The 11,930-nt window shown below is 43.5% G+C and overlaps 1 protein-coding gene across 2 annotated transcripts in view; it reads left to right on the top strand.

The window, feature by feature from the left end:
* Positions 1-8,320, top strand: part of spegnb (SPEG neighbor) — a 17,595-nt gene extending 9,275 nt beyond the window's left edge. For both annotated transcript variants that reach the window (XM_003214982.4, XM_008111966.3), the window contains 3 exons: positions 2,477-2,784; positions 6,132-6,273; positions 7,612-8,320. In XM_003214982.4, coding sequence (XP_003215030.1) covers positions 2,477-2,784; positions 6,132-6,273; positions 7,612-7,750 — 589 coding nt within the window. In that variant the 3' untranslated portion in view covers positions 7,751-8,320. The remainder of the gene's footprint in view (positions 1-2,476; positions 2,785-6,131; positions 6,274-7,611) is intronic.
* Positions 8,321-11,930: the final 3,610 nt, after the last annotated feature.

Genomic DNA, 11,930 nt, shown 5'->3' with positions numbered 1-11,930 from the left:
CTCGGATGGGACAACGTGGTGGCCCATAGAGTTAAATCAAATGCTGAGGGCTTCCATGTCACAATGCCATCACTTCTGGAGTAGACCAGGGAGGATAGTTTCTTTTAGGCTGGCAGAAATTATAGTGTTCAGTGGCAGAAAAGGAGAGGAAAAAGAAGTGAACAAAACACAATAGTCATTTTGTCACTACTAATGGCATTTAGAAACACTTTGTGGTTAGAAAAAATATAGGTATAGGTAAAGGTTTCCCCCTGATATTAAGTCTAGTTGTGTCCGACTCTGGGGGTTGGTGCTGACTTCCATTTCTAAGCCGAAGTGCCAGCGTTGTCCGTAGATGCCTCCAAGTTCATGTGGCTGGCATGACTGCATGGAGCGCTGTTACCTTCCCACCAGAGTGGTACCTATTGATCTACTCACATTTGCATGTTTCAAACTGCTAGGCTGGCAGAAGCTGGAACTCACCTTGCTCCCTGGATTCGAACCGCCGACCTTTTGGTCAGCAAGTTCAGCAGCTCAGCGGTTTAACCCACTGTGCCACCGGGGGTTTCTGGTGTCCCTGAATATAGTGATCCCGAATATTCACTGTGGTTTGGCTCCAAGAATGCCCCACGTCCCCCAGCTCTGGATACAGAAATCCATGGATGTTTAAGTCCCATTATATATATTGGCCTACTAAAATCACATCCCTTATATAAAATTGCAAAATCAAAATGTGCTTTTTGGATTTTAAATATATATATATTTTAACGCCATGGATGGTTGGATCCATGGTTGCAGAATCAGTAGGTATGGAGGGCTATCTGTACACTGATGAGAGAGGGCATTGTTCGATTTTAATTATTTTATAGAAGTTTAGATTTAAAATTTTATTGAGGCAAGTGCAGCTGATGTGGGGAAAATAAGACTGAACAAACTGGGACAAGAACTGCTAGTTGAATTGCCAGAAAGAGTCAATACTTATAGGCAAACAGGATTCTAAGATGCTGCAATATGCCCGAGTGATTTCTCTCCTAAATAGCTGTCCAGTTATCACAATTGATCAGATTCTACATATCCTCCCTGGAAAACAATTTATTTTAATTAAACAGCTAGCTACAGTTTAATCAAGTTAATTTTGAGGTGGCAAGTAAGCTATTTGATGGATGCGTGCTTTCTTTAAGCCATTTGAGTGTGTCAGTACTAACATTTGCCTGCATGATTGTGTATCCTCGATTGCTTTCTGGAGTCATAGGCCCCAGCTAGCAGGGTTTAATGAAAAGTAATGCCTCCACCTTCGTAACTTCTCAACAGATGGCAGTACTGGTATGCGGCAGGTACTGGCTTGTTCAGTAGACTCTCCTCTATAGTTCCATTTGGCGGGAAGCCTTAGCATTGAACAGTTGTGTTGTTAAAGTGCAAAATATGGAACCCTGCGCAGATGGTCAGTCAATGTGACTTAAGCAACATGCAGTCATTGAATTCTTGACAGCAGAAGGTGTCACCCCAAAGGAGATTCATCAGAGAATGCAACGTGTTTATGGTGATTGTGTTGATGTGAGTACTGTGCGTTGTTGGGCGGGTAAGTTTAAAGATGTTGAAGTGGGAACATCTGACTTGTGAGACAAACAAAGAGTTGGACGTCCTGTGACAGCAACCACCGAGTTTCACAAGCAAAAGGTTGACAGATTGATTCAGGACGATCGTCGTATCAGTCAGAGAGAAATGTCACGCATAATCGGCATTTCACAAGAACGTGTGGGTCACATTATTGCTTTGCTTGGCTATCGGAAGATCTGTGCACGATGGGTACTGGGAGACGCTGGTTGCGGAAGCAGAGTCTCGATTTCTTGTGACTGCTTCAGAAAACTTGTTCATCGTTGGCAGAAATGTATCCAAATGTCTGGTGATTATGTGGAAAAGTGAATAGTAGTAGTTAAAGAGCACATTCTAAGGATTATTTCTGCATTTGATTTATTAAAATGTTCCTATCCAAACCCAAGTAACAAAGGCGGAGGCATTACTTTTCATTCAACCCTCATACATTGCCATATAATCCAGTTTCTAAATCCATATTATGTGCTTTGAACTGGATTATATGGCAGGGTAGACTCATGTAATTCAGTTCAAAGCAGATAATCTGGATTCAAGAATTGGCTTATATGGCAGTGTAGATCCAGCCACAATGTCTCCAGATCTCATTTCATGGCCTGGCTTTGGGCACCAGTTCAAAGCAGATAATCTGGATTCAGAAATGGGACTATATCACAGTGTAGATCCAGCCACAGTGTCTCCTGATCTCACTTCATGGCCTGACCTTGGGCACTATTAAAGACAGAGCTTGTTTGCTGTAGTCTGAAGGGGAAAATAAATGGCGGGATTTAAAGTGAAGTTCCCAGTGCCTGCTTAAAAGTGTCTGGTCGCCATGCTGGCATGGGGATTTTGGGTGTTGCAAACCTAACATGTAACCCTTACAAGCTGTGCTGCTGTGCACCACCAGATCCCGCAAGGAGCTGAAAGAGAAGGGCCCCCCACGGGTGCTGCAGAACCTCAAGGACGTGGTGCTGATTGAAGGGAGTGCTGCCAAGCTGGAATGCCGCATCAGTGCCTTCCCAGACCCCTTCATTCGCTGGTTGAAAGATGGCGTGGAACTCAAGGACGGCCCCAAGTATCGCTATGTCTTTGAGGACCCTGACATTGTCGCCCTGGTGGTGCGTGACGGCGCCCTTCCCGACTTGGGCAAGTACACCATCACTGTGAAGAACCCCTTTGGAGAGTGCTCCGACTCAGCACGCCTTCTAATAGAAGGTAAGGTGGCCCCATTCACTCCCTTACATAGCCACGCTCTCCTACTAAACATAGACACAGCCGTCCCCCTGGGCAGCCAAATCATTCTGGAGACATTCCTCTTCCAGTGAGCGGTTCCCTGTGGGACATCTCACTGACTGCTCTGCTCCTTGCCCTGCCCACGTCTATTCATAGTCTTGTGTCTTGAGCAGAGTAAGGCCAAGCTCCTTTCAATTTCAGCCATGCCTGTGTTAAGACATAGCCTCTCTATGTTTTAGTCAGAAAGTTGACCTTTCCCTAGTTGTGGTCCTAGAGTAAAGCTTGAGAAACATTGCCTTTTTGACAATACCATCCAGAATTCTCCAACCAGCATGGTTAAAGCCTTCCCTATTGGTGGTCCTAAAGTGAAGCTTGACAAAAATTGCCCTTTTGACAATACCACTCAAAATCATTCATCCAACAGCATTATTTTTATACCCTGCCCCATCTCCCCGAAGGGACATGGGGCGGCTTACACGGGGCCAAGCCCAGGTGAAAACAGACAATATACAAACGCTATAAAACCCAACAATATAAAAACAAATCAATAAAACATATAAGGTCACATATACAGTAAAACATACTTGGATAAAGTCCACTTGTGACACCGAGTCCTTGATGGAGTACTTCCTCATTCTTGCACACACTGCTGGAAGGTTTTATGGTGTCGTAAATTAGTTAAATTAGCCTCCCCTCATAAAGCGGTACCTGAATTTCCTACTCAACAGATGCAACTGTCTTTCGGGCTGAATAGATCAACAGCAAGCTAGACTATTTAATACTTGGGAGCTTACTCCGACCCGGGCTGTCTTCGAACTCATGATCTTTTGGTGAATAGTGATTTATTGCCGCTGGCTACTAACCAGTTATGCCACAGCCTGGTTTGAGAAAGAACTGTGGCCTTCCTGTACAAAGCAATGTTTCAGGTTAAGGATGCCTATAAAATAACTGCAGTTTGACACCACTTTAACTGCCATGCTCAGTAGGAATTGTGGTTTGATGAGGCATCAGTACTCTTTGGCAGGAAAGGCCAAAGAGTACTTGTAAACTACAACTCCCATGATTGTATTGCATTGAGCCATGGCAGTTAAAGTGGCATGAAACAGCATTAATTATACTGTGAAAATGCACCTCAATGCTTACCTTTTAAGATTTCCGGACGTCTCCCATAATTTCAACAGCATTCCTCCCTTCTAGATAGAATTGTGAGCTTCCTCTTACTTAACTATCATCCTAGACTGGAGCTAGGAAAAGTGACTTTTTTGAACTACACCTCCCAGAGCCCTCCAGAAGCACAGTTGTTCTGAGATCATAAGGTCGGCACAATAAAGTTTTAATTCTAATTCGATGAGAAAAAGACCCTGAATGTGCTTCCCAGGCAATTCTGGACTTGTAGTCCATTTTCCCCCATTTTATTCTACAAATGGAAAAGGAGCCCCTGTGATACCTACTCAGAAAAGGAAATTCATCCCTGAGTTTGGTACCCAGGAGAGGTCTTCTTTTACATTTAACTTCAGACTCAAATTGGAATGGGATGCCTTAGCCAGAAATAGGGCCCGGTTCCCAAGCCTTTCATGTGAGTCTTCTACTAACATGATCCCTTTGCCTCACCACCCCACACTTGATCTTCAAAGACATACAGCAACTGGAGAAACTGAATATCAACATGTAAATGAGTCCATATCCATGAAAGCTATTCAAAACCCTCTTCATCACAAGGGATGGTAACTCCATCCCTTGACCTTTTTACTAAACCCAGAAGCCCAGGGAGAACCCTCCCAATTCCATAGGATGGTCCAAGCTGTCACAAAACCAGAATTCATTGTCATACTATGGAAATGTATGAGTGTTCTAGGTAATCTCAGAGTAATCTCTCTGCTTTAAATTTCAAAGCAGCATTGAGAATTCTGAAGCCTCCCTTTTGTTGTTAGACGACATCTTCCAGTGTTTCTAGTCTCGCTAATGGTGAGGAAGGCTGGGAGATGCAGTTCAACAACATGTAGGGTTCTTCTAAATGGGCTCAATATCACGCAGTGCCTGAGAAACCACTCATGGATGATTACTCCTTACATGAATGACATGACATCTGCTTAAACTGGTTTAGCCCCAAACGAAAGAAAGTTAAGGAATGTTCTGAGCATGGGACAAAATTCCAGAGCAGTCCCATAGTTTAGATACAGTGTGGATAGAATAGCTGTCATCCCCATTCTCATCAGTGCAGGGAAGGGGGGACAAATTGGACACCCTCATTGTGTCTTGTGGGCATTCCTCATTCTGGAAACTGGTATTTAAAGTCTATAAGGTAAAAGTTTTCCCCTGACATTAAGTCTAGTCATGTCCAACTCTGTGGGTTGGTGCTCATCTCCATTTCTAAGCCGAAGAGCTGGTGTTGTCCATAGACACCTCCAAAGTCATGTGGCCGGCATGACTGCATGGAGCGCTGTTACCTTCCCGCTGGAGCAGTACCTATTGATCTACTCACATTTGCACGTTTTCAAATTGCTAGGTTGGCAGAAGCTGGGGCTAACAGCGGGAGCTCACCCCACTCCTCGGATTCGAACTGTCGACCTTTTGGTCAGCATGTGCAGCAGCTCAGTGGTTTGATCCGCTGCGCCACTGGGGGATCCTATACATCGCAATAATAACTCCTACACAGTAACGTGGCTGTCTGTTGGGTGGACTGGTGGGGAAAAAGAGGCAACAGGGCAAAAAAAATGCAGATATTGAGCCATTTCTGCAAAAAAAAAAAAAAAAAAACACCAATGGGTTGTAGTAGTGGTCAGCAACACTTTGGTTGCAATGTGCAACCCAGACTGGATCTACACTACCAGGATCTGATCCCAGATAATCTGCTTTGAACTGGATTATATGAGTCTACACTGCCAGATAATCTGGGATCAAAAATATAATCTTGGATCAGATTGTGGGATATAGGACAATGTAGACCCAGCCTGTGACTTTGCCCAAAACACATAGCTCAGTTATGAGGAAACTTTTGGTTCTTTAAATAATTTGGCCTGCAACACCAGCCCTTCCTATTGTGGCCAGTGGCCAAAGACTGTGAGACCCATAGACTAAGGGCCCTTCCACACAGCCATATAACCCAGAATATCAAAGCAGATAATCCACAATATCTGCTTTGAACTGGGTTAGCTGAGTCCACACTGCCATATAATCCAGTTCATTGTGGATTTTATAGAGTTGTGTGGAAGAGGCCTAAAACATCAGAAGAGTCAAAATTTCCCTGTTTCTGCTATAGCTTCAGCAAGGAATTCCCTCCTCCTGAAAAGCAAGTACCCTAAGCAGAGATATCACTTGTTCTCTTGCAGTGCCTGCCAAGATTAAAAAAGGCCCAGACAGCACCAAGGCCAAGAAAGGCACCACTGTGAACCTGACTGCCCTGATCAGCGGAGAGCCAGCACCTGATGTCGGTTGGGCCAAAGACGGCGAGGATATTGAAGAGGATGATCGGTAAGTGAGGTCCACTGGTAAGACTGTAAGCTGGGTACTCATATATAAGTTGACCTGAAGTTTAAGTCAAGAGCAGGTTCAGGGGACAAAATTACGGATTTTGATATAACCCGTTGATGAGTTAATAGCAATTCTGCAGAAAGGGGAAAGCACCAATGGTGCCTCAAGGGTTTAGCTGTCTCTGGCCACCACGTCCATTTTCCTTCCCCAGCATTCAAAAGGGTCAGAAACAGAAAAGTGGAGAGGTGATCAATATTTCTTTTAAGTTCTCCCTGGATGGAGAAAATTCTTGCCTTCTCTGAAAAGGATAGTGTTCCATTTAAAAAAAATAAAAGTTAAGTTATATTTCCATTGACCCATAGATCAGTCAATGTATAGTTTTTGGGGGGTTAATTGTTAAATAAAATTTCTGGACTTATTTATAAGTATATACTGTATATAAAACAAATGCACAGCAAGAGCAGACTAATGCCAGTAACTCAGTATGCCTTCCTTTTCTACTCATATAAGCAGTTCAAGCAGCCTAGGAATCAACATGGATGGTGTCACAGTTGGGGTTTTGAAACATTATCTGAAATGCTTCAAAATTTGGAATATCATCTTAATCCTAGAATAGGAGCGCACATTGGACTACAGGTCATAGAACCTAGTAAAGAACCAAGGTGGTTGGAGAATTCTGAGAGTTGCAGTCCAAAAGGCAATTTTTCCTTGAAAGGTGTAGACGTGAAATGATTACTTCCTTCTTTCAAAGAAGGACATGTCCAGCTCTCATGGTTATTAGGGCAGAATCTTTTCCAGGAAAAACAGCTAGAAACTTGCCCTAGGGTACTCTTTAGGGTTCTTTACTGATCTGGACCTTAGTTCCTAGTGAAAAACAACCAGGATTGGATTAATTGGGACAACCTATCACAATAGAGCCCCTGGTGGTATAGTGGATTAAACTGCTGACCTGCTGAAATTGCTGCCTGAAAGGTTGGCAGTTTGAATTTGAAGAGTGGGGTGAGCTCCTGGTGTTAGCCCCAGCTTTTGCTAACCCAGCAGTTCGAAAACATGAAAATGTGAGTAGATCAATAGGTACCGCTCCGGTGGAAGGTAACGGTGCTCCATGCAGTCATGCTGGCCACATGACCCTGGAGGCATCTACAGACAATGCCAGCTCTTCGGCTTAGAAATGGATATGAGCACCACCCCCCCAGAGTGGGTCACGAGTAGACTTAATGTCAAGGGGAAACTTTCATCTTTATCACAACAGTAATGGGAAGGAGGAAGAGGCAGTGGGAGGGCTGAAGGTACATGTCAGATCTGGGCTTGAGACCTCTGGCTTTCCTTTCCCTGCAGGTTGTACTATAATATTGGCAGTGATTCAACCACTCTCACTATCAAAAAGGTGACGCCGGCTGATGCTGGGAAGTACGAGGTGTTTGTGGAGAACAGTCTGGGCATGGACCAGTCCTTTGCACGCCTTGATGTGATTTGAGCCCCAGCTTTCCGTCTATACAGTCCCTGCCCTTCCCCACCTTGTCTCCATCCTTGCCAAGTACGATTCAGAAGGTTGTGCTGCCTGGCCGTGGGAACAAGCTAGGCAAAGAGAAGTGATTCCCTCTTCTAGTGGTGTTACCAGGATATCTTCTTGTCTCCTGAAGATGGATGGGAACTTTTTGTTTTCTCTTCCTGTGTCTCTGGTTCTCTTGTCAGTGTCATTCTACTTCGCAGTGGGAGCGCAATGTCTTTCCTCGCTTGACTTGATGGCAGAAATTCCCCTCCCTACCCACCCTGCTTAGGGTAGATAGGTGGGGGACATGCAACTTTCTGGATCTTGTCAGACTGCGACTCCCATCACTTCCCATAATTGACTGTGCTGGACAGGCCTGATGGGAGTTGCAGTCCTACAACACCTGAAGGGCCAGACTTTGGTCTGGGGCATGTAAATCGGGGAGCTGAAATCCCCAGCACCTTAGAGCGAGTAAAGCATGCCAGGAGCCTCCAGACTCTTTCTAATCTGTTTTCTTGCTCTGTAAAACTCAATAAAGCCAATTGATTATACAAAGGTCTTGTGTGTACTGCATATAAATACAAATCTCATCTCTGTCTTGCATGAAAAGCAAGTGGCGTCAGGCCCTTGCAGTCAAAAAAGACATCTCAGAAAGACATTTTAGAAGCAGTCTGTTGCAATCACAGTATTTCCAGGGTAACAAAAATGATATAGCTCAGCAAACAATACAAGCCAAACAATACAAACAAAACACACCCAGATGGTCCCTACTACATCCTGGTGAATGCACCTCTCCTCTTGTAGGCATTGCTTTTGAACTAACCATTTTTTAAAATCATGTCAGAAATGACTTGAAAACATACTGCAAGTTGCTTCTGGTGTGATAGAATTGACCGTCTACAGAGACATTGACCAGGAGACGCCCAGATGTGTTACCCTCCTGCTGGAAGGCTTTTCTCATGTCCCCACAAGCTAGAGCTGACAGACGGGAGCTCATCCCATCTCGCACATTCAAACCGGCAACCTCCAGGTCAGCGACCCAACCTTCAGGTCAGCAGTTCAGCCGGCACAAGGGTTTAACCTATTGCGCCACTATGGCTCCTAGCCCATCAACCAATGGAAACCCTAAACAGCTTCATGACCCAAAATCAGCCTAACATTACCGCAACATCTCCCAACCCTGGGACTCCCTGGATGTGCTGCTAGTTCCATTATTCACAAAGACCACAATGCCCAAGGATAACACTAGGTAATAAAACTTTTCTGTTTCTGGTTTGAAAGTATTATTTCCTGTTTAATTGTGTAGTACTTACTTTGAAAGCAGTTGTTATACTTCAGAAACTTTGTTTTTGTGGCTGCCACAAACTATGTTAAATTGTTTGAGACTCTATGGCAGGGGTCCTCAAACTTTTTAAGCTGAGGGCCGGTCCACAATCCTTCAGACTGTTGAGGGGCCGGATTATCATTTGAAAAAAAAATACAAGCAAATTCCGATGCACACTGCATATGTCTTATTTGTAGTGCAAAAACAAAAACAACAACAACAACAACAACAATGAAAGAACAATACAATATTTAAAAATAAAAACATTTTGTATCACACTCTTCTCACCCCAAAGGGGACTCAGAGTGGCTTACAAATTATTAGTACATACAATATATTATATTATTAGCATAGCACAATATTAGCATTATATATTACTATATCGAACTATGCCACTATACTGTAATATTATTAGTAATATTATATGTAATATAGAATATATAATTAATATTATTATATGGTATTATTATTAGTGTTATATTGTATTACATTATAATATTATTATCAATCTTATATGTATATACAATATATTATATTATAAAACTGAGGGCGGGGGCCAGGTAAATGACCTCGGAGGGCCGCATCCGGCCCCCGGGCCTTAGTTTGGGGACCCCTGCTCTATGGGATTGAAAAACTATAGCAAAATGTGCTGCAGGATGTCCTGCAAAAGCAAAGTTTTTGCAGTTGAATAAATCTTTTCCATATTTTATGACAGAACCAATTAGGAAATGATATTTATAACCCAGGAACAAAAATCGTGTTACATTGTGTTATAGTAGTTGGGCACCACCTTAACTGCCATGGCTCAATCCTATGGAAATCTGGAATTTGTTGTTTAGTGAAACACCAGCATTTAAACAGAGAATAGCTAAATATGGTTGCTGTGACTTTCCGGGCTGTATGGCCTTGTTCCAGAAGTATTCTCTCCTGACGCTTCACCCACATCTATGGCAGGCATCCTCAGAGGTTGTTGAGGTTTGTTGGAGAGTAAGCAATTGAAGTTTATATATCTGTGGAAGGTCCAGAGTGGAAGAAAGAACTTTTGTCTGTTAGAGGCAAGTGTGAATGTTCTAATTAATCACCTTGATTAACATTTAATGGCCTTGCAACTTTAAGGCCTGACTTCTTCCTGCCTGAGAGAATCCTTTGTTGGGAGGTGTTAGCTGACCCTGATTGTTTCTTGTCTGGAATTCTCTTGTTTTTTGAGTGTTATTTATTTACTGTCCTGATTTCAGAGTTTTTTTTTAATGCTGGTAGCCAGATTTTGTTCATTTCCATGGTTTCCTCCTTTCTGTTGAAATTGTCCACACACTTGTGGATTTCATTGGCTTCTCTGTGTAGAAGCCACAGGATTCCCCCAGGCAGTAATAAGCCAGGCCTTGAAGCTGCAAAGCTTTTCAATGCTAATCAAGCTGGTCAATTGCAACATTCACACTTGCCTCCAACAGACAAGAGTTCTTTCTCCCACCCTGGACCTTTCACAGATACTGTATATAAACTTCACTTGCCTAGTTTCAAATAGACCTCACAATCTTTGAAGATGCCTGCCATAGATGTGGGCGAAATGTCAGGAGAGAATGCTTATGGAACATGGCCATACAACCCAGAAAACTCATAGCAACCCAGTGATTCTGGCCATGAAAGCCTTTGACAACACAATTAGGAAATGACATTTATAACCCAGGAACAAAAATTGTATTACATAGTGTTATAGCAGTTGAGCACTACCTTGCCATAGCTCAATGCTATGGAAATCTGTTTTTTTTGTTTAGTTTAGTGAAACACCAGTATTTCAGCTGAGATTAGATAAAGATCTTAATGAAACATGCCGCATTATCACAGGTTATCTATGCCCCACACCACTAGAAAAATTATACTGTTTAGCTGGCATAGTGACATCTCCGGCCTACCCTGTTTGGGTATCAGCCAGAACGCCAGTGCCTTAAATCAAGAAATAGTTTTCTAGGATCTACAGAGATACTCACAGGAACACCTCAGCAAGCGAGAGTCCAAAAGTGGCAGGCTAAAACCCGGAACCTCAATCCATGGCTGATACCAAATGAGAGATTCCCTCCTGGGCACACAGAAGACTGGGCGACATGGAAGGCACTGAACAGACTGCGTTCTGGCACCACAAGATGCAGAGCCAACCTTAAGAAATGTCCACAAAGTGGAGTCCACAACATGCGAGTGTGTAGAGCAAACCACAGACCACCTACTACAATGTAGTCTGACCCTGCCACATGCACAATGGATGACCTTCTTATAGCTAGAGGCACTCCAAGTGGCCAGCTACTGGTCAAAGGAAAAGAATTCCCCCAGGCAGGAATAAAGCATGCAAGGCCATTAATATTAACCAAGGTGATTAATTACAACATTCACATTGGCCTCCAACAGACAAGAATTCTTTTCCCTACCCTGAACTTTCCACAAGATATATAAACCTCCCCTTCAGTTTTCCAACAGACCTCACAACCTCTGAGGAAGCCTGCCATAGATGTGGGCGAAACGTCAGGAGAGAATGCTTCTGGAACATGGCCATACAGTCCAGAAAATGAATGAAAATGGAGGTTTATATATCTGTGGAAGTCCAGGGTGGGAGAAAGAACTCTTGTCTGTTGGAGTCTGGACTTTGCCTCGATTCCCTTGGCAATGCCTCCCCCTAGAGGTTCTGGGAGGCATTGCAGGATCCCAGCCTCGCAGCCAAGCCTGCTGTTCTGGAGATATAAATACATACTCTTCCTTCCTGGGCCTCTATGGGATTTATTTAGTCCACGTTGCAGGAGGCGCAGAAGAGGGGGAAAAGCAGCAGCAGAGTTAAACTCTAAAATTTTTAACTGC

This window comes from Anolis carolinensis, chromosome 1 (genome assembly GCF_035594765.1).
Source record: "Anolis carolinensis isolate JA03-04 chromosome 1, rAnoCar3.1.pri, whole genome shotgun sequence".
In the NCBI taxonomy this organism is placed as follows: Eukaryota; Metazoa; Chordata; class Lepidosauria; order Squamata; family Dactyloidae; genus Anolis; species Anolis carolinensis.
The sequence above is the reverse complement of the archived record's forward strand: the minus strand, read 5'-3'. Positions and strand labels throughout refer to the sequence as shown.